Source organism: Anomaloglossus baeobatrachus, chromosome 7, assembly GCF_048569485.1.
Source record: "Anomaloglossus baeobatrachus isolate aAnoBae1 chromosome 7, aAnoBae1.hap1, whole genome shotgun sequence".
Classification (NCBI taxonomy): domain Eukaryota; kingdom Metazoa; phylum Chordata; class Amphibia; order Anura; family Aromobatidae; genus Anomaloglossus; species Anomaloglossus baeobatrachus.
Window position 1 is genome coordinate 9,213,746 of NC_134359.1, and position 21,243 is coordinate 9,234,988.

The window sequence follows — 21,243 nt, forward strand, 5'->3', positions numbered from 1 at the left end:
AGCGTACCCACGAACAGCGATGCTCACCTGAGCGTATCCGAGCGTACCCACGCACAGCGATCCTTGCTCAAGCCTATCCAAGCACAATGATTTGAGCACTGCGCATACCCAAGCACAGCGATCCTTGCCCAAGCGTACCCGAGCACTGAGTGTATCCGAGCACAGCGATCCTTGCCCAAGCGTACCCGAGCACTGAGTGTATCCGAGCACAGCGATCCTTGCCCGAGCGTACCCTAGCACTGCGCTCCGAGCTCTGCGCGTACCTGAGTACAGTGATCCTCGCCTGAGCAGCAGCATACGGAAAGCTGTGTCCGTACAACCACTGAACTTTAATGTTCGGGTTTTCTCATCTCTGTTAGACTTTTTTTTTCCTACGCCCGTTTTCTCTTTTTTTTTTTTTTAATAGAGCCTAAATTCGGGGCAATATCTATTAAAAGGGGGAGATTTTGAATTTTAATGTTCACAGTATTTTTAATCTTGGGTTAGACCGAGGAAAATGTCACTTTTGTGTGTATATGTGTATATATGTGTGTGTGTGTGTGTGTGTGTGTGTGTGTGTATATATATATGTGTGTGTATATATATATATATATATATATATATATATATATATATATATATATATATATATATATATATATATATATATATATATATATATATATATATACACACACACACATATATATATGTATGTGTGTGTGTGTATGTATATATGTATATATATATATATATATACACACACACATACACATACACACACACACACACATATACATATATATATATATATGTATGTATATGTGTGTGTGTGTGTGTGTGTGTGTGTATATATATATATATATATATATATATATATATATATATATATATATATATATATATGCCACAGAGCTAGGTAATGCACATATATATACAGCTCTGGCAAAAATTAAGAGACCGCTGCACAATTGTCAGTTTTTTTGATTTTTCTCTTTATATTTCTGAGTAAAATGTAAATTCCTCTTTTCTTCTATAATCTGACGACGTCTCCGAATTTCCAGCAATAAATGATGTATTTATTTTCTGAAGATGAGAAATGGTGATAATAACAGAACAATGCATTGTATTCACCTCAAATAATGCAAAGAAAACAAGTCCATCATCATTTACACACAACAATATAATAATGATTTACCTCAGGAAGACTCAGAAATCAATATTGTGTGGAATAACCAGGATTATTAATCCCAGCTTTCACTATATGGAGAGACGGTATGCACACCAGTGACTATGTAAGGGGAATATATGAAAAGCAGAAGCTGCTGTGTGAATACTGACATGAAAAATCCAATAGCTATATGTAAGAATGAAAATGTGAAAAATGGAACCTGCATTACTGCCATGAACATATGAATCAAGAGAAATTTAGCTACTGAATTGATCAATGCAACAGACCCCAACACTACGCCAAAGTATTTCTCTACGTTGGGGTCCCGAGCTCGTGTGTGTCCTCTCATGCAGTTACACAGCAGTTTCTGCTTTTCATATATTCCCCTTACATAGTCACTGGTGCATACCTTCTCTCCATATAGTGTAGATTTTTTTAGGTTTTTTGCACCCAGTTCAGACTCAGAATGGAGTTCCAGATGTTATTTCTTGATTAATCCCAGCTTTCATGCGTCTTGGCCGCTTTCCACCAGTCTTCACACGGCTTTTATGCCACTGCTGGTGCAGAAATGTAAGCAGTTCATCTTTGTTTGATGGCATGTGGCTATCCATTTTCTTCTTGATTACATTCTAGAGGTTTTCAATGGGGTTCAGGTCTGGAGATTGGGCTGGCCATGACAGGGTGTTGATGTGGTGGTCCTTCATCCACACATTGATGGACCTCGCTGTGTGGCATGGTGCATTGTCCTGCTGGAAATACCAGTCCTCAGAGTTGGGGAACATTGCCTGAGCAGAAGGAAGCCGCTGTTTTTCTAGGATATCCTTGTATGCGGCTTCATACGTCCTTCACAAAGTTTAATCTGTCCAATTCCAGCCTCGCTGAGGCCTCCCCAGATCATCACCGATCCTCCACCAAATTTCACAGTGGGTGTCCGGTTGTGTATAAATATGTGACTCTTCAGATTTTATGTTATACCATGCCTGATGAAGAGACCGGAGGAGTCTGGAGCTGCTGTTATCACCATCTTTTCAGTTAAGGTATCCACCACTGAGGACTTCAGTTCTTTTAAACAATTTTTTATCTCTACTGGCTAACACGGTGCAAAGATATATTTTACCTGTATCACAGTGGGTGCAGACACTATGGCTTGTCGCCTCTCCAGGTCTCCGTCTAACCATTAGACAGCCAGGTGCTGGGCAAAGCTGAAAAGTACTCATCAGAGAAGATGACCTTACTGCAGAAATTGGGCAGATTAAACAATTTACATTTTACTCAAAAATAAAGAGAAAAATCAGAAGAACTGACAATTTTGCAGTGGTCTTTTAATTTCTGCCAGAGCTGTGTTTTATATATGTATATATAAAATATACAGTGTGTGTGTGTGTGTATATATATATAGATATAGATATAGATATAGATATATCTATATCTATCTATAAGAGAGTGAATTAGAATATGCATTATAGCGCTGCTGGTTGTGCCCCGCTGTAGGTTGCTCCTTCCTGTGCACCATTAGGCCATGTGCGCACGCTGCTGGTTGTGCCCCGCTGTAGGTTGCTACTTCCTGTGTACCATTAGGCCATGTGCGCACGCTGCTGGTTGTGCCCCGCTGTAGGTTGCTCCTTCCTGTGTACCATTAGGCCATGTGCGCACGCTGCTGGTTGTGCCCCGCTGTAGGTTGTTCCTTCCTGTGCACCATTAGGCCATGTGCGCACGCTGCTGGTTGTGCCCCGCTGTAGGTTGCTCCTTCCTGTGTACCATTAGGCCATGTGCGCACGCTGCTGGTTGTGCCCCGCTGTAGGTTGCTCCTTCCTGTGTACCATTAGGCCATGTGCGCACGCTGCTGGTTGTGCCCCGCTGTAGGTTGCTCCTTCCTGTGTACCATTAGGCCATGTGCGCACGCTGCTGGTTGTGCCCCGCTGTAGGTTGCTCCTTCCTGTGCACCATTAGGCCATGTGCGCACGCTGCTGGTTGTGCCCCGCTGTAGGTTGCTCCTTCCTGTGCACCATTAGGCCATGTGCGCACGCTGCTGGTTGTGCCCCGCTGTAGGTTGCTCCTTCCTGTGTACCATTAGGCCATGTGCGCACGCTGCTGGTTGTGCCCCGCTGTAGGTTGCTCCTTCCTGTGCACCATTAGGCCATGTGCGCACGCTGCTGGTTGTGCCCCGCTGTAGGTTGTTCCTTCCTGTGCACCATTAGGCCATGTGCGCACGCTGCTGGTTGTGCCCCGCTGTAGGTTGCTCCTTCCTGTGCACCATTAGGCCATGTGCGCACGCTGCTGGTTGTGCCCCGCTGTAGGTTGCTCCTTCCTGTGTACCATTAGGCCATGTGCGCACGCTGCTGGTTGTGCCCCGCTGTAGGTTGTTCCTTCCTGTGCACCATTAGGCCATGTGCGCACGCTGCTGGTTGTGCCCCGCTGTAGGTTGCTCCTTCCTGTGTACCATTAGGCCATGTGCGCACGCTGCTGGTTGTGCCCCGCTGTAGGTTGCTCCTTCCTGTGTACCATTAGGCCATGTGCGCACGCTGCTGGTTGTGCCCCGCTGTAGGTTGCTCCTTCCTGTGCACCATTAGGCCATGTGCGCACGCTGCTGGTTGTGCCCCGCTGTAGGTTGTTCCTTCCTGTGTACCATTAGGCCATGTGCGCACGCTGCTGGTTGTGCCCCGCTGTAGGTTGCTCCTTCCTGTGTACCATTTAGGCCATGTGCGCACGCTGCTGGTTGTGCCCCGCTGTAGGTTGCTCCTTCCTGTGTACCATTAGGCCATGTGCGTACGCTGCTGGTTGTGCCCCGCTGTAGGTTGCTCCTTCCTGTGCACCATTAGGCCATGTGCGCACGCTGCTGGTTGTGCCCCGCTGTAGGTTGCTCCTTCCTGTGTACCATTAGGCCATGTGCGCACGCTGCTGGTTGTGCCCCGCTGTAGGTTGCTCCTTCCTGTGCACCATTAGGCCATGTGCGCACGCTGCTGGTTGTGCCCCGCTGTAGGTTGCTCCTTCCTGTGCACCATTAGGCCATGTGCGCACGCTGCTGGTTGTGCCCCGCTGTAGGTTGCTCCTTCCTGTGCACCATTAGGCCATGTGCGCACGCTGCTGGTTGTGCCCCGCTGTAGGTTGCTCCTTCCTGTGCACCATTAGGCCATGTGCGCACGCTGCTGGTTGTGCCCCGCTGTAGGTTGCTCCTTCCTGTGTACCATTAGGCCATGTGCGCACGCTGCTGGTTGTGCCCCGCTGTAGGTTGCTCCTTCCTGTGCACCATTAGGCCATGTGCGCACGCTGCTGGTTGTGCCCCGCTGTAGGTTGTTCCTTCCTGTGCACCATTAGGCCATGTGCGCACGCTGCTGGTTGTGCCCCGCTGTAGGTTGCTCCTTCCTGTGCACCATTAGGCCATGTGCGCACGCTGCTGGTTGTGCCCCGCTGTAGGTTGCTCCTTCCTGTGTACCATTAGGCCATGTGCGCACGCTGCTGGTTGTGCCCCGCTGTAGGTTGTTCCTTCCTGTGCACCATTAGGCCATGTGCGCACGCTGCTGGTTGTGCCCCGCTGTAGGTTGCTCCTTCCTGTGTACCATTAGGCCATGTGCGCACGCTGCTGGTTGTGCCCCGCTGTAGGTTGCTCCTTCCTGTGTACCATTAGGCCATGTGCGCACGCTGCTGGTTGTGCCCCGCTGTAGGTTGCTCCTTCCTGTGCACCATTAGGCCATGTGCGCACGCTGCTGGTTGTGCCCCGCTGTAGGTTGTTCCTTCCTGTGTACCATTAGGCCATGTGCGCACGCTGCTGGTTGTGCCCCGCTGTAGGTTGCTCCTTCCTGTGTACCATTTAGGCCATGTGCGCACGCTGCTGGTTGTGCCCCGCTGTAGGTTGCTCCTTCCTGTGTACCATTAGGCCATGTGCGTACGCTGCTGGTTGTGCCCCGCTGTAGGTTGCTCCTTCCTGTGCACCATTAGGCCATGTGCGCACGCTGCTGGTTGTGCCCCGCTGTAGGTTGCTCCTTCCTGTGTACCATTAGGCCATGTGCGCACGCTGCTGGTTGTGCCCCGCTGTAGGTTGCTCCTTCCTGTGCACCATTAGGCCATGTGCGCACGCTGCTGGTTGTGCCCCGCTGTAGGTTGCTCCTTCCTGTGCACCATTAGGCCATGTGCGCACGCTGCTGGTTGTGCCCCGCTGTAGGTTGCTCCTTCCTGTGCACCATTAGGCCATGTGCGCACGCTGCTGGTTCTGCCCCGCTGTAGGTTGCTCCTTCCTGTGCACCATTAGGCCATGTGCGCACGCTGCTGGTTGTGCCCCGCTGTAGGTTGCTCCTTCCTGTGTACCATTAGGCCATGTGCGCACGCTGCTGGTTGTGCCCCGCTGTAGGTTGCTCCTTCCTGTGCACCATTAGGCCATGTGCGCACGCTGCTGGTTGTGCCCCGCTGTAGGTTGCTCCTTCCTGTGCACCATTAGGCCATGTGCGCACGCTGAGTATTTGGTTGCAGACATTTTTGCAGCATCTCTCTATCTCCTGGTAGAAACTCTTGTTTTTGCATGCGTTATTTGCAGACGTTTTCTATTTATTCTGGGGTAGAAAAACGCTGTAAGAATTGACGCTGCAGATTTATTTCTGCACCAAATGTGCAAGGGGGAAAAACAGCAACATGTGCATGAAACTCCAGGATTCTCATTGACTGCTGGGATCAGGATTTCCATGCAGAATGGTGACAAAACTGCCCTAAGAAACACACTGTGTTCACAGCCTTAGAGGCAGTCGTTTTGTTTCCTAGCTATTTTTTGTCATCTGTATTAATATGCAGAGTGTTAGTGACCCGTCTGTGCTTGTCCACAGCCCTGCAGTCTCGCCTGTCACCGGCAGCCGCGCCTGTCACCGGCAGCCATGTCTGCTGTTACTATGCAGCTGTCTGAGCAGATAGTGCAGCCTGAGGTCAGGTGCTGCACAGTCTGGCATTAGTGCATGGTGCTGTGTATGATGGGGGTTCTCCTCCTCTGCTGTGGCAGTCTGTGCTGCGGTCACCCGCTCTATGGCAGCCACAGCACAGGCACAGCTCCGGCTCTTGTACCCAGGGACTGATCAATCTCGCCTTGTCCCCCCTTGTTACCATCACAACAAGAGGACGACGCTGAGGAATGCAGCCCATGTAAATGAGGGAATTAATGATGGCATGAAATGCGTTTGGCCGTGATTGGCAGGGGCTTATTTCGCTGGCGCGTCAGGGCGGACATTGCTGCTCGTCTCTTCAGCAGACACACAATTATTATGAGCTCTCTCCACTCTAGGCACATATCCGTGTTAGCGGAAACCATCAAGAAAGGAATCCACGATGCCGACTCTGAAGCCAGAATAGTCGCTCGAAAGTAAGTAGAGAAACCCCCGCATAATGCTGGCGGATGCCTGTATCACAGGACTCTGGAGCCGCTAACTGTGTGGAGCTCCGCACTGCAGGCGTCCACGTCGTCCCCATACTGAATTACTGCTGGGGAGGGGGGGGAACGTCTGACATAGTCTGAAGTGACCTAATAAGATGCAGAGATGTACGGAGACGGCCGTGGTCGGGGGAGACGGCCAGCACCGTACGGAGACGGCCGTGGTCAGGGGAGACGGCCAGCACCGTACGGAGACAGCCGTGGTCAGGGGAGACGGCCGTGGTCGGGGGAGGTGGCCAGCACCGTACGGAGACGGCCGTGGTCGGGGGAGACGGCCGTGGTCGGGGGAGGTGGCCAGCGGTGAGGTTTTCGGGATCTTTATGAGGTCTTTCTTCTAGATCTTGGTGTTTGGCGGTTTCACCTTCCTGACTGTTTCCCTTTCTTTTGCAGATGTTATTGGGGCTTCCACAGTCATTTCAGTCGAGAAGCCGAGCATTTATACCACAGCCTGGAGTCCTCGTACCAGAAAGCCCTTCAGTCTCATCTCAAGAGCTCAGACAGCATCGTCTCCCTCCCTCAATCAGACCGCTCCTCGTCCAGCTCCCAGGAAAGCTTGAAGTGAGTGCCGTGTGTGCGGCGTCCTGGGGCTTCTCCTGAGCATTGCAGCAGGCGGCAGCAGCAGTGGATTCATTGTCCATCAGCTCCTCTGTGCAGTGCGGCTGCTGGGAGTGCTGATCCATGGTGGCGGCGGGCGGTCACAGCCGTGTTGTGCTGCTGTCAGGACACATCGGTGACTGCTGATATGTAAATGTGCACAGAACAGAATGGAGTCGCCGCCGCAGCGTTGGGTCCGCTCTCGGTCTGTCGCGGCAGGTTCAGATCAGTCGTGTGCACTGGACAGGACGAGGGGATCTCTCACAGATGACGGTCCTTGTTTTACACTTTTTTCGCACCTGCTTTTCATATTTTCGGCTTTCTTCTGTGTCTAATATTTGTTTTTTTTTTGTTTTTTCCTCTCGTTAGTCGCCCCCTGTCCGCTAAGAGAAGCCCCCCTGGAAGTTCAGCTTCAAGAGGTCAGTCTGCGTTTGTGGGAAGATGAGCATTAACCCCCTCCTTTCTGGCTGGTAATTTCCTTCACTTTCGTGTTGCAGTTTCTACAGCAGCAGTGAAGACGGCAGCGACCCCGGGCTCCCTGCAGCGCTCCCGCAGCGACATCGATGTGAATGCAGCCGCCAGCGCCAAATCCAAAGTAGCATCATCCACCGCGGCCGCACCTTTCAGCACCGCCGCTGCTCTGCCCCCCGGCTCCTATGCTTCTCTAGGTGAGATGACACATTCACCGCAGCCACGTGACAGACACGCATCCGTGCACAATACACCACATCAGCAGAGCGGGGCACAGTAGTGTCACTCATGCCACACTCTGCTCATGCGCTATATGATAATGGGTTTATCATTTCACATCAGACTTCGGGACATTACAAGCTTCATGAGCATAGTCGGGTGTAGACACAGTTCTGCTGCAGACTCAGGACTGAGAGGGTTAAACATCACGCACTAACATCAGGAATTGCTGAATATGTCATCATCTTACTAATTCTTCCCACTGTTTCCTCTCCTTGTTTCTATTTTTTTGTTTAATTTGCCTAAAGATGGTCCCACTGCTAAATCTGAGGGTAAGCTTAGTGTGCCAAAGAGCTGTGTCCACGGGGGGTCGTATCTGGTACTCATTTGTGCTCCTGGTGACTTGCATGCTGTTCTCCGCCTGGTCCCTTCATCATGTGTCTGTGTACTGTACCTTCACCTCCAGGATCTCACTGCACATGGCCTGGTAACCGACATCACCAGCATATAGGGGGCATCCCGCTCATTACATGGATTCCTAATGTCAAGTATTATGGCTTCCTATCCCCACAGTTATACACCTCTGCACCGCACCTATCAACTACGATCCTCGAATGTTCGATCAGGCATGTCCGCTTGGACTCGGGCACGTCCACACGGGCCCGACCACTGGGGCACATCCGCTCGGACTAGGGCCCGACCACTGGGGCACATCCGCTCGGACTCGGGCCCGATCACTGGGGCACATCCGCTCGGACTCGGGCCTGACCACTGGGGCACATCTGCTTGGACTCGGGCCCGACCACTGGGGCACATCCGCTCAGACTCGGGCCCGATCACTGGGGCACATCCACTCGGACTCGGGCCTGACCACTGGGGCACATCTGCTTGGACTCGGGCCCGACCACTGGGGCACATCCGCTCAGACTCGGGCCCGATCACTGGGGCACATCCACTCGGACTCGGGCCCGATCACTGGGGCACATCTGCTTGGACTCTGGCCCGATCACTGGAGCACATCCGCTCGGACTTGGGCCCGACCACTGGGGCACATCCGAATCTTGTGTGGTTCTGCTAGAAAATGCTCCAAAGAGTAAATTTCTAACCTGCAAATTTTGAAAAAAAAAATCTGTTTGATGTCAGCGTTGCCCCCACATCACAGATTCCCTCAGTTCTTATTTGTCTGTGTCCACTGGGGAGCGACTGCCGGGACACCGTCCCCCTCTGCCGGGACACCGTCCCCCTCTGCCGGGACACCGTCCCCTTCTGCCGGGACACCGTCCCCCTCTGCCGGGACACCGTCCCCCTCTGCCGGGACACCGTCCCCCTCTGCCGGGACACCGTCCCCTTCTGCCGGGACACCGTCCCCCTCTGCCGGGACACCGTCCCCCTCTGCCGGGACACCGTCCCCCTCTGCCGGGACACCGTCCCCCTCTGCCGGGACACCGTCCCCCTCTGCCGGGACACCGTCCCCCTCTGCCGGGACATGTCCATGACTATCCAGAATTGTGTGTGGTCTCCGGATCTTCTGTGGTTCTGCTGGAAATGCTCCAGTGATGAAACTTCTAACCTACAGAATTTGAAGCAGCATCTGCCTTTGTATTTTCCTGGGGTGCAGCGTGACGTCAGCGTCGCCCCCACATCAGACTCCCTCCGTTATCGGTTGTCTGTGACCAGGTTAGTGATGTCGGCTCCAGCGTTAGGTAGTGATGGTCTTCTGTGCCGCTCTCCCGGCCCCGGACCCTCGCTCTGTGATCTGTCCGGGTCCGGTATTTGCGGGTTTATGGGACGGAGATCCTAGTCGCGGTGCCGGTGCCTGTACAGCGAGACTCTTGTGTTTCATGATCGGTTATTTCTAGTTGTTTTGTATAGTTTGTGTCTTTGGTGCAGACTGGATTCTTGTGGCCCCACATGAAGCAGAATCTGCAGAGGTCATTATGAGATCTGGTACGCACATTGTGTCCTCTGATGAGGCGGCATCACAGCAGCCGTACGTAGTCACAACAGACGGGGATTTAGTTTGTGACTTTAAGCAGAATTTTCATGTTTTTTGCTGCATGAATATCTCTAAAGGGGTTCTCCAGTAATAGACCCCTTCTGATTCCACTTGTTTCCCCCAGTTACAATAAAATCCCTGCACTCACCGCCAGTTTCTCTCCAGCCTTCACACCAAATGAATAGAAGCGAGTGACCGCCGCAGCATCCCCTCCTGATGATCAACTCCTAGGATCCGAAGGCTGGAGACAGAAACCAGCGGTGATTGGACGCAGGGCTTGTGTGACATCACAATGTCACCTGATACCTGAACCGCGATGTCTGACAGCGCTGGGACCGCGCCAGGACGCGAGAGGAGTACAGGGATTTCTATTTTAACTTTGGGAAACAAGTGGATTCAGAGGGGGTCCTAGTAGTGGACAACCCCTTTAAATGATGCCGAATTTGTCTGCCTACACTGAGGTTACTATTATTTTTATGCCCATGTCCAGCTCAGATCACCATTTTATATGATTTATGCAGAAAATAAGCTGTGTGTGCTTGCATTACTAATCCTGAGTTACCTCCTGCATTATACTCCAGAGCTGCACTCACTATTCTGCTGGTGCAGTCACTGTGTACATACATTACTGATCCTGAGTTACCTCCTGTATTATACTCCAGAGCTGCACTCACTATTCTGCTGGTGCAGTTACTGTATACATACATTACATTACTGATCCTGAGTTACCTCCTGTATCATACTCCAGAGCTGCACTCACTATTCTGCTGGTGCAGTCACTATGTACATACATTACATTACTGATCCTGAGTTACCTCCTGTATTATCCTCCAGAGCTGCACTCACTATTCTGCTGGTGCAGTCACTGTGTACATACATTACTGATCCTGAGTTACCTCCTGTATTATACTCCAGAGCTGCACTCACTATTCTGCTGGTGCAGTTACTGTATACATACATTACATTACTGATCCTGAGTTACCTCCTGTATCATACTCCAGAGCTGCACTCACTATTCTGCTGGTGCAGTCACTATGTACATACATTACATTACTGATCCTGAGTTACCTCCTGTATTATCCTCCAGAGCTGCACTCACTATTCTGCTGGTGCAGTCACTGTGTACATACATTACATTACTGATCCTGAGTTACGTCCAGTATTATACTCCAGAGCTGCACTCGCTATTCTGCAGGTGTCGCATCGAGCTTCCTCTGGTGATTTTACAATACTATAAAATAAACTAATGTCCTCTTGCAGGGGCTCAGCTATGTTAAGGGGTCTATCCACAAGCATGCTGACTGTTTCCTGTTCCTAATACGAGGGTTGTAACTGGGCCCTGTTTCTCGGCCGGGCCCTGTTTCTCGGCCGAGCCCTGTTTCTCGGCCGGGCCCTGTTTCTCGGCCGGGCCCTGTTTCTCGGCCGGGCCCTGTTTCTCGGCCGGGCCCTGTTTCTCGGCCGGGCCCTGTTTCTCGGCCGGGCCCTGTTTCTCGGCCGGGCCCTGTTTCTCGGCCGGGCCCTGTTTCTCGGCCGGGCCCTGTTTCTCGGCCGGGCCCTGTTTCTCGGCCGGGCCCTGTTTCTCGGCCGGGCCCTGTTTCTCGGCCGGGCCCTGTTTCTCGGCCGGGCCCTGTTTCTCGGCCGGGCCCTGTTTCTCGGCCGGGCCCTGTTTCTCGGCCGGGCCCTGTTTCTCGGCCGGGCCCTGTTTCTCGGCCGGGCCCTGTTTCTCGGCCGGGCCCTGTTTCTCGGCCGGGCCCTGTTTCTCGGCCGGGCCCTGTTTTTCGGCCGGGCCCTGTTTTTCGGCCGGGCCCTGTTTCTCGGCCGGGCCCTGTTTCTCGGCCGGGCCCTGTTTCTCGGCCGGGCCCTGTTTCTCGGCCGGGCCCTGTTTCTCGGCCGGGCCCTGTTTCTCGGCCGGGCCCTGTTTCTCGGCCGGGCCCTGTTTCTCGGCCGGGCCCTGTTTCTCGGCCGGGCCCTGTTTCTCGGCCGGGCCCTGTTTCTCGGCCGGGCCCTGTTTCTCGGCCGGGCCCTGTTTCTCGGCCGGGCCCTGTTTCTCGGCCGGGCCCTGTTTCTCGGCCGGGCCCTGTTTCTCGGCCGGGCCCTGTTTCTCGGCCGGGCCCTGTTTCTCGGCCGGGCCCTGTTTCTCGGCCGGGCCCTGTTTCTCGGCCGGGCCCTGTTTCTCGGCCGGGCCCTGTTTGTCTGGGGTGCCGGGCCCCGTCTCTTGTCCGGGCCCTTGGTTTGGTTCTTGCTGACGTCTTCTGTAGGTTCACGGCTCCTCATTGTGTTGGTCTCCTGATTTCACGGTGATGAAGGCGCTCGACGTTCTCTTGTTTGCCGGCTGCGCTCCGTCTGAGGGACCTCAGTGATCACTTTACCTTTGTGTTTTGGGACAGGTCGGATCCGCACCAGGAGGCAGAGCTCGGGAAGCACCAGCAGCGCCAGCTCTGCACAGCCAGACACCCGGGGCCGGAGCCGAGCCAAGATCGTGTCGCAGTCCCAGCGTAAGCATCGGGTGTGAATGGTGGCTGGTGTCTGCGCTTCATGATTGTCCTCTGTCCTGGTTTATGAGATGTGTGCTTTTTACATTGTGTGACCTTCTCTAAATCCTCTTTACTGTCCTCCTCCTGCCTCCACGCTAAAGGATCCCGATCAGCGAATCCAGCCAGTGGTAAGACGCTGCCCGGGGCCTCTCCACCTCCTCCTGTCATTTCCTCTGTCATTAGTCTGTGTGGGTGACCTGCGGTGCACTTGCTGACGGCAGCCTTCCCTGGCACCTCTCTGCAATATGGGGACCACTGTTTCATGTGCCAAGTTCTCACAAATCTGGGACAATGAAGCTTGTAGAGGTGGCGGTGGCGGAGGGCCAGACACAGCAGGCATTTGGCGGAACACTGCTCGCTCTTCTAGGTAGCGGACTGCCTGTTCTGTCTTGGAGACAGCCCAATTGCATAATGCCTCCACTACTACCCCCATTTTCCATCTTTGGTGTCACGCAAGGCTCTGCCGCTTCACCGGGTGTTCAGGGGGAGAGCGTGGCTGCACCGTATTGTAGTGATGTGGTCGCCATCAGTGAGGTTACTGTGCTCCATAGCATCGCTGAGCGTCATCCCTGTAGGTAAGCACTGACAATGTCTGTATGTCCGCTCATCCATCCTCTCTCCGTGCAGCCGGCAGCCGCTCCAGTTCTCCTGGTAAATTGTTGAGCAGTGGATACGGTCTGGCAACCAGCGCCCAGAGGGTCCCACAAATCCCCACCTCCGAGAAGAGAAGCAAGATCCCCCGCAGTCAGGGCTGCAGCCGTGAGACCAGCCCCAGCAGGATGGGCCTTGGTAAGGACACGGGCATCGCTCCGGGGGGCGGGGGGCTACGAGGCCATGGTTCTGCAAGTCATTGTGCTCATTTGTATCTGTATTAAATCCATAATGAGCCCAAATGCCACTGATGCCAAATATAAACTGGAGCAAGAGGGCCACCATAGACCCGGCACGTTTTGTGTGTTGGGACCCCTTTAATCCTGGCGCTTGGTACGGACGCCATTCTTTTCATGACGCCGGGCTTGGACGCTGCTTAGTCACAATGAATGTCCTCTGCCAGCATTAGGGCACTGTATGCCGCCCCCGTTGGCATTACCTGGGGGATCCGCTAGCAGCCGTATTACTCAGGCACTGGAAGGGTCTTCAGGATTTCAGCCCATTGAGATGTCTGCAGTCAGGGGGTCAGATCCTGCGCTCGCTCCTCCGTCAGATCGCTCCCTGATTGGCAGATCATGTCTTGTATTTGATTCATTGCCTCCTGCTGTTGTCAGCTGCTGCTCTGTGTGGTTTGCGTGGAACTGCACTTACCCTCCCCAGGTCCATGTCTCCCCTGTATTCACTCTGCAGGCTCAGGTTTGGGGGGTCTGTGCGGGCGGCTGCATTAACCCTTCCCTGGGTCTCCCCTGTATTCACACTACAGGCTCTGGTTTAGGGGGTCTGTGCGGGCGGCTGCATTAACCCTTCCCTGGGTCTCCCCTGTATTCACACTACAGGCTCTGGTTTAGGGGGTCTGTGCGGGCGGCTGCATTAACCCTTCCCTGGGTCTCCCCTGTATTCACACACTGCAGGCTCAGGTTTGGGGTGTCTGTGCGGGCGGCTGCATTAACCCTTCCCTGGGTCTCCCCTGTATTCACACTGCAGGCTCAGGTTTGGGGGGCCTGTGCGGGCGGCTGCATTAACCCTTCCCTGGGTCTCCCTTGTATTCACACACTACAGGCTCTGGTTTGGGGGGGGGTCTGTGCGGGCGGCTGCATTAACCCTTCCCTGGGTCTCCTCTGTATTCACACACTGCAGGCTCAGGTTTGGGGGGGTCTGTGCGGGCGGCTGCATTAACCCTTCCCTGGGTCTCCCTTGTATTCACACACTGCAGGCTCAGGTTTGGGGGGTCTGTGCGGGCGGCTGCATTAACCCTTCCCTGGGTCTCCCTTGTATTCACACACTGCAGGCTCAGGTTTGGGGGTCTGTACGGGTGGCTGCATTAACCCTTCCCTGGGTCTCCCCTGTATTCACACACTGCAGGCTCAGGTTTGGGGGTCTGTGTGCGGGCGGCTGCTCTGTGCCTTTCATCCTATACTCGCACGCTGGGGGGTTATCGTCTGACTATTACTTCTAGTGTCGTTTCCGTCATTGTGACCTTCCTTGCCCGAGTTGTCTGATGACTGCGGCCGCTCGTCCTCGTGTTTCGGGCTCAGGATGTTTTGTCATTAATGTAACAGCATTAACCACTTGCTCCATTGAAGATTTTCTCAATTTTCTGCCTGTTATGTGTTGTAAATTAATGTGCTGCTTTTCCACATCGCATGCAAGCCCGGAGCAGCCGCATCCCCCGACCCAGCATGAGTCAGGGGTGCAGCCGCGACACCAGCCGAGAGAGCAGCCGGGATACAAGTCCTGCCAGGGGCTTTGCACCTCTTGGTAAGTATTGGCACATTGCAACCCTTTATCCTCCCCAACCCTTCCCTAATCCTGAGCACCCAGGACCCGTCTGTGTCCCTCCTGATCCACAGGCAGTTACTGACTAATTCCCCCATTATTAAACATATCTGTATCTGATGTGCAGCGCCCACAGCTCCGTGTACCACCACAATGTGCAGCGCCCACAGCTCCGTGTACCACCACAATGTCCAGCGCCCACAGCTCCGTGCACCACCACAATGTGCAGCCCCCACAGCTCCGTGTACCACCACAATGTCCAGCGCCCACAGCTCCGTGCACCACCACAATGTGCAGCGCCCACAGCTCCGTGTACCACCACAATGTCCAGCGCCCACAGCTCCGTGCACCACCACAATGTGCAGCCCCCACAGCTCCGTGCACCACCACAATGTGCAGCCCCCACAGCTCCGTGTACCACCACAATGTCCAGCGCCCACAGCTCCGTGCACCACCACAATGTGCAGCCCCCACAGCTCCGTGTACCACCACAATGTGCAGCGCCCACAGCTCCGTGTACCACCACAATGTCCAGCGCCCACAGCTCCGTGCACCACCACAATGTGCAGCCCCCACAGCTCCGTGCACCTCCACAATGTGCAGCCCCCACAGCTCCGTGTACCACCACAATGTGCAGCCCCCACAGCTCCGTGTACCACCACAATGTGCAGCGCCCACAGCTCTGTGTACCACCACAATGTCCAGCGCCCACAGCTCCGTGCACCACCACAATGTGCAGCCCCCACAGCTCCGTGTACCACCACAATGTGCAGCGCCCACAGCTCTGTGTACCACCACAATGTCCAGCGCCCACAGCTCCGTGTACCACCACAATGTGCAGCCCCCACAGGTCCGTGCACCACCACAATGTCCAGCGCCCACAGCTCCGTGCACCACCACAATGTGCAGCCCCCACAGCTCCGTGCACCTCCACAATGTGCAGCCCCCACAGCTCCGTGTACCACCACAATGTGCAGCCCCCACAGCTCCGTGTACCACCACAATGTGCAGCGCCCACAGGTCCGTGCACCACCACAATGTGCAGCGCCCACAGCTCCGTGCACCTCCACAATGTGCAGCCCCCACAGCTCCGTGTACCACCACAATGTGCAGCCCCCACAGCTCCGTGTACCACCACAATGTGCAGCGCCCAAAGCTCCGTGCACCACCACAATGTGCAGCGCCCACAGCTCCGTGCACCTCCACAATGTGCAGCCCCCACAGCTCCGTGCACCTCCACAATGTGCAGCGCCCACAGCTCCGTGCACCACCACAATGTGCAGCGCCCACAGCTCCGTGCACCTCCACAATGTGCAGCCCCCACAGCTCCGTGCACCTCCACAATGTGCAGCCCCCACAGCTCCGTGCACCTCCACAATGTGCAGCGCCCACAGCTCCGTGCACCTCCACAATGTGCAGCCCCCACAGCTCCGTGTACCACCACAATGTGCAGCCCCCACAGCTCCGTGCACCTCCACAATGTGCAGCCCCCACAGCTCCGTGCACCTCCACAATGTGCAGCCCCCACAGCTCCGTGTACCACCACAATGTGCAGCCCCCACAGCTCCGTGCACCACCACAATGTGCAGCGCCCACAGCTCCGTGTACCACCACAATGTGCAGCGCCCACAGCTCCGTGCACCACCACAATGTGCAGCCCCCACAGCTCCGTGCACCTCCACAATGTGCAGCCCCCACAGCTCCGTGTACCACCACAATGTGCAGCCCCCACAGCTCCGTGCACCTCCACAATGTGCAGCCCCCACAGCTCCGTGTACCACCACAATGTGCAGCCCCCACAGCTCCGTGTACCACCACAATGTGCAGCGCCCACAGCTCCGTGCACCACCACAATGTGCAGCCCCCACAGCTCCGTGCACCTCCACAATGTGCAGCCCCCACAGCTCCGTGTACCACCACAATGTGCAGCCCCCACAGCTCCGTGCACCTCCACAATGTGCAGCCCCCACAGCTCCGTGCACCTCCACAATGTGCAGCCCCCACAGCTCCGTGTACCACCACAATGTGCAGCCCCCACAGCTCCGTGTACCTCCATAATGAGCACTAATAAACCTGCCCTGTTTGGGGCGATTGTGCGCTGCCACAGTGGTGTTTCCGGATGCATGACCCGGCCGCCCCATATCTACATAGATGAGGCTGTGAAGACCGCGGCCGGTACCTGCATCGGGAGTCCGGCCTTAGTTGTTGGGGTCTCCCGCCTGTGCCACCAGCACACACTCCGTCCAATGTGCCCGATCAGGTCCCCCATAGCACGGTGTTCCCACTACATGCAGCAGGGTCCAGCCTGCGCCTCTCCAGCTGTGGCACGACCAGAACTCCCATTTGGCTGCACTTTCGTGGGCTCTGATAGCGCTGGACTATTGTCTTTTACTTCTGCCCCATTATCAGGGTCCGGTGTCACCTTTCTTACAATGCATGGTAGATTAACCCTTACTAAACCCACCACCCCATATCCTCTGTGTCAGTCGCTTGTGTCCTGTCTGGTGGTCTTTGTTTTGTTCCCCAATATTTGATGGTGACGTTTGTCAGTGTCACATCATCTCCATAACCCGAGCGTCGTCCGGCTGGCCGGCAGGGTGCGCTGCACCGAGGCTTGGTCTGGTGTGTCGCCTCTTCTCCAGCAGGGGGCAGGGTAGTCTTTGCACTCGCCTCCCGCCGTCTCTGTCCCCATGTGTCGGCAGCTGCGGGATTCCTGATGGAGCTGCCCTCTCAGGTCCCAGCACAGACTCTGTCCCATTCACTCTGCTTCTGTCACATCCACCCCGGACCCTCGTGTGTGCTCTGCTTCTGTCTCCTGTTTTCTGCGTGTTAACCCTTTGGGTGTTTGCCATTCCTTCTTCTTGCAGCCTCTCGACGTCATTCCAGGTCCACTAGTGCGCTCTCCACCTCCGAGTCTGTGGGGCAGTCAGGTGACCGGCGCTAACTGCATGCCGCCTCATTCTCCATGTGCTGACATCACCGCCGCTGCATGTCCATCATCCGCCATCACTTGTTGCTTTGTGCCGCTGGAGTCTGATTTACGTATATCTCATGCTCATTCATTATAATTTGCGTGTATACATTATATTTCAGGGGTCTGCTCCGGGGTCCTCTCTGGGGTTTTAGTCCGTGGATTTAGGTGGTTGTCATCCTGGTGGGTTGCTTCTCTCCCCCAGGTACTTGGAGCCTCGGGGTGTAATGATGAGAGTAGTAGTTTCTCTCTCTGTTGTGGCCTCAGTGGTTAATGTTTCCTGTGTAGGGAGATACCGGGGGTCTGTCGGCCGCAATTCCTGCTCTACGTAGGTCTTAGTGTGAGGTCCTGACATTGCTCCAGATCCACAGACCCCCGGCCATAAATGGGGAGACTCTTAGGGGGAGCCATGACGGACAGGGCCGTTCTGCTACAGGCAGTTTTATCACCTTATTGCAGTTGGATTGGGGGAGGGTGGTCTCTGGAGTAATTAGCGGGGTGATCCCCCTTATATTATAGCACTGCATTGGAGGGATTAGCGGGGTGATCCCCTTTATATTATTTAGAACAACACATATGGGAGGGCACGAAGGGTATATATGTAGATGAATAAGAATGGGATCAAAAAACCACTAGCACATAGTGAAGGACAAATTGAAGTAGAAAGAGAAAGAAAATGCGCATATAGTGGGATCACCAAAAATAGTATCAAATATCATTTATTTATATGAAAAAAGACATACCAAAACACAGATGAGATAAAAACAATTAAAAAGCAACAGCTTATACACACATTTAGTACCAATGGTATATGGCACCAAACAGCACCCCACCCCCTCTACAGGCCAGAACCCAAAATACGAGACTCCAATAAATATGTACATCAGTCTGGCGCGTGCGCTGTAGCTGGTTCATCTCTGTTGCATCCTATGTTTAAATCTATGCACAGCGTCACGACTTTGGCGCATGTGCTATGGCTGGGATACCCTCGTCATCGGGCCACGTGATCAGGTCATGTGGCAAAATATGGCGGTGCATATCGGCATTCTCTGGTTGCACGGCGACCTCTCTCCCTCCACCCCGTCCATGCTGGTAAGCAATTTCCTCAAATCAAATGATGTATTTAAGACACACCAGCCACGATATACCTCACTTTCCCCTGAGGAAGCTACAACCTTGTGTAGCGATACGCGTGGGGATACCACCCTACCCATCTCACGCATCCCCTTGGCCTTTTACCCTGTGTTATCTGCATGCAGGTACGTGTCCTGCTACGCATGTGGCTCCATTTATCACTCTAAGGCAGGTTACTGGTTGGTATACTAATGCAGTTCTCTTTGCGTCATTTAGTGTATGCATTTTTGTCTGTTGTTATACTTGCATTGTCTGGTACCTGCATTATATCAATTATTGGGTAAATTTCTTTTTTGTTATTGGACCTATTAGGGTCTTGCTGCATTGTACATTATTGAACCAATTTGGGTCCTGCTTTATTGTACATATTTATTGGAGTCTCGTATTTTGGGTTCTGGCCTGTTGAGGGGGTGGGGTGCTGTTTGGTGCGATATACCATTGGTACTAAATGTGTGTATAAGCTGTTGCTTTTTAATTGTTTTTATCTCATATCTGTGTTTTGTTATGTCTTTTTTCATATAAATAAATGATATTTGATACTATTTTTGGTGATCCCACTATATGCGCATTTTCTTTCTCTTTCTACTTCAATCCCCTTTATATTATAGCACTGCACTGGAGGGATTAGCGGGGTGATCCCCCTTATATTATAGCACTGCACTGGAGGGATTAGCGGGGTGATCCCCCTTATATTATAGCACTGCATTGGAGGGATTAGCAGGGTGATCCCCCTTATATTATAGCACTGCACTGGAGGGATTAGTGGGGTGATCCCCCTTATATTATAGCACTGCATTGGAGGGATTAGCGGGGTGATCCCCCTTATATTATAGCACTGCATTGGAGGGATTAGCGGGGTGATCCCCCTTATATTATAGCACTGCATTGGAGGGATTAGCGGGGTGATCCCGCTTATATTATAGCACTGCATTGGAGGGATTAGCGGGGTGATCCCCCTTATATTATAGCACTGCATTGGAGGGATTAGCGGGGTGATCCCCCTTATATTACAGCACTGCATTGGAGGGATTAGCGGGGTGATCCTCATTGCACTGGATGAGGAGTGGATGTTGGTTATAGAAAGAGAAGAAAAAAAATCACATATGAACCGTTACATATAGGCTCGGCTGAATCTCATGTCGTGCCGTCATTTGCTGACAGTCAGGACAAATATGCAAAAAATAACGAGCATAAAGGCACAAGGGTGGTTATACACAGCTCCGGAGCTTCTCCAAAGGAGGATGATGGAATAATCTTGCAGTGCATTCTGGGTGGTAGTGCCCTTTTCCCGGGGATCTGCTGTACAGAGCAGGAGGTTTGTTCCATTAGTCTCATTGCTGATATGGTGATTCGGGTCTCCTGGACTGTCTCTTCAGCTGTGATAATGGGGATTATAGCCCGTGTAGTCACAGAGAGTCCACACAGATTATCAGAGGTTTTAGGCCCCTCTCAGCCCTTGTGTGTCCTATCAGTGCTGTGTAGAGGTCGGCGGATGCCTCCGTCCTGCGCTGTGTAGAGGTCGGCGGGCGCCTCCGTCCTGTGCTGTGTAGAAGGTCGGCGGACGCCTCCGTCCTGCGCTGTGTAGAGGTCGGCGGACGCCTCCCGTCCTGCGCTGTGTAGAGGTCGGCGGACGCCTCCGTCCTGCGCTGTGTAGAGGTCGGCGGACGCCTCCGTCCTGCGCTGTGTAGAGGTCAGCGGATGCCTCCGTCCTGCGCTGTGTAGAGGTCGGCGGACACCTCCGTCCTGCGCTGTGTAGAGGTCGGCGGACGCCTCCGTCCTGCGCTGTGTAGAGGTCGGCGGACGCCTCCGTCCTGCGCTGTGTAGAGGTCGGCGGACGCCTCCGTCCTGCGCTGTGTAGAGGTCGGCGGACGCCTCTGTCCTGCGCTGTTTAGAGGTCGGCGGATGCCTCCGTCCTGCGCTGTGTAGAGGTCGGCGGACGCCTCCGTCCTGCGCTGTGTAGAGGTCGGCGGACGCCTCCGTCCTGCGCTGTGTAGAGGTCGGCGGGCGCCTCCGTCCTGCGCTGTGTAGAGGTCGGCGGGCGCCTCCGTCCTGTGCTGTGTAGAGGTCGGCGGGCGCCTCCGTCCTGCGCTGTGTAGAGGTCGGCGGGCGCCTCCGTCCTGCGCTGTGTAGAGGTCGGTGGACGCCTCCGTCCTGCGCTGTGTAGAGGTCGGCGGACGCCTCCGTCCTGCGCTGTGTAGAGGTCGGCGGTTTGTACACCCGTCAGCCCGGGTTGATGATGGCTACCGCAGCTTTATATAATAATTTCTGCAGAATTTTCCATCCCATCAGCGCTAACTTTCTTTTCTGCCATTCCTCCTCCTCCTCCTCATGTTCCTTCCA

At 54.1% G+C, this 21,243-nt stretch overlaps 1 protein-coding gene across 1 annotated transcript in view; it reads left to right on the forward strand.

Moving 5' to 3' along the window:
* The window catches only part of CLASP1 (cytoplasmic linker associated protein 1), a 113,314-nt gene that overhangs the window by 15,645 nt on the left and 76,426 nt on the right, over positions 1-21,243 (forward strand). The window contains exons 9-17 of the mRNA XM_075317018.1: positions 6,411-6,488; positions 6,948-7,115; positions 7,521-7,570; positions 7,649-7,819; positions 8,150-8,173; positions 12,225-12,332; positions 12,999-13,160; positions 14,673-14,780; positions 17,666-17,728. Coding sequence (XP_075173133.1) covers positions 6,411-6,488; positions 6,948-7,115; positions 7,521-7,570; positions 7,649-7,819; positions 8,150-8,173; positions 12,225-12,332; positions 12,999-13,160; positions 14,673-14,780; positions 17,666-17,728 — 932 coding nt within the window. The remainder of the gene's footprint in view (positions 1-6,410; positions 6,489-6,947; positions 7,116-7,520; positions 7,571-7,648; positions 7,820-8,149; positions 8,174-12,224; positions 12,333-12,998; positions 13,161-14,672; positions 14,781-17,665; positions 17,729-21,243) is intronic.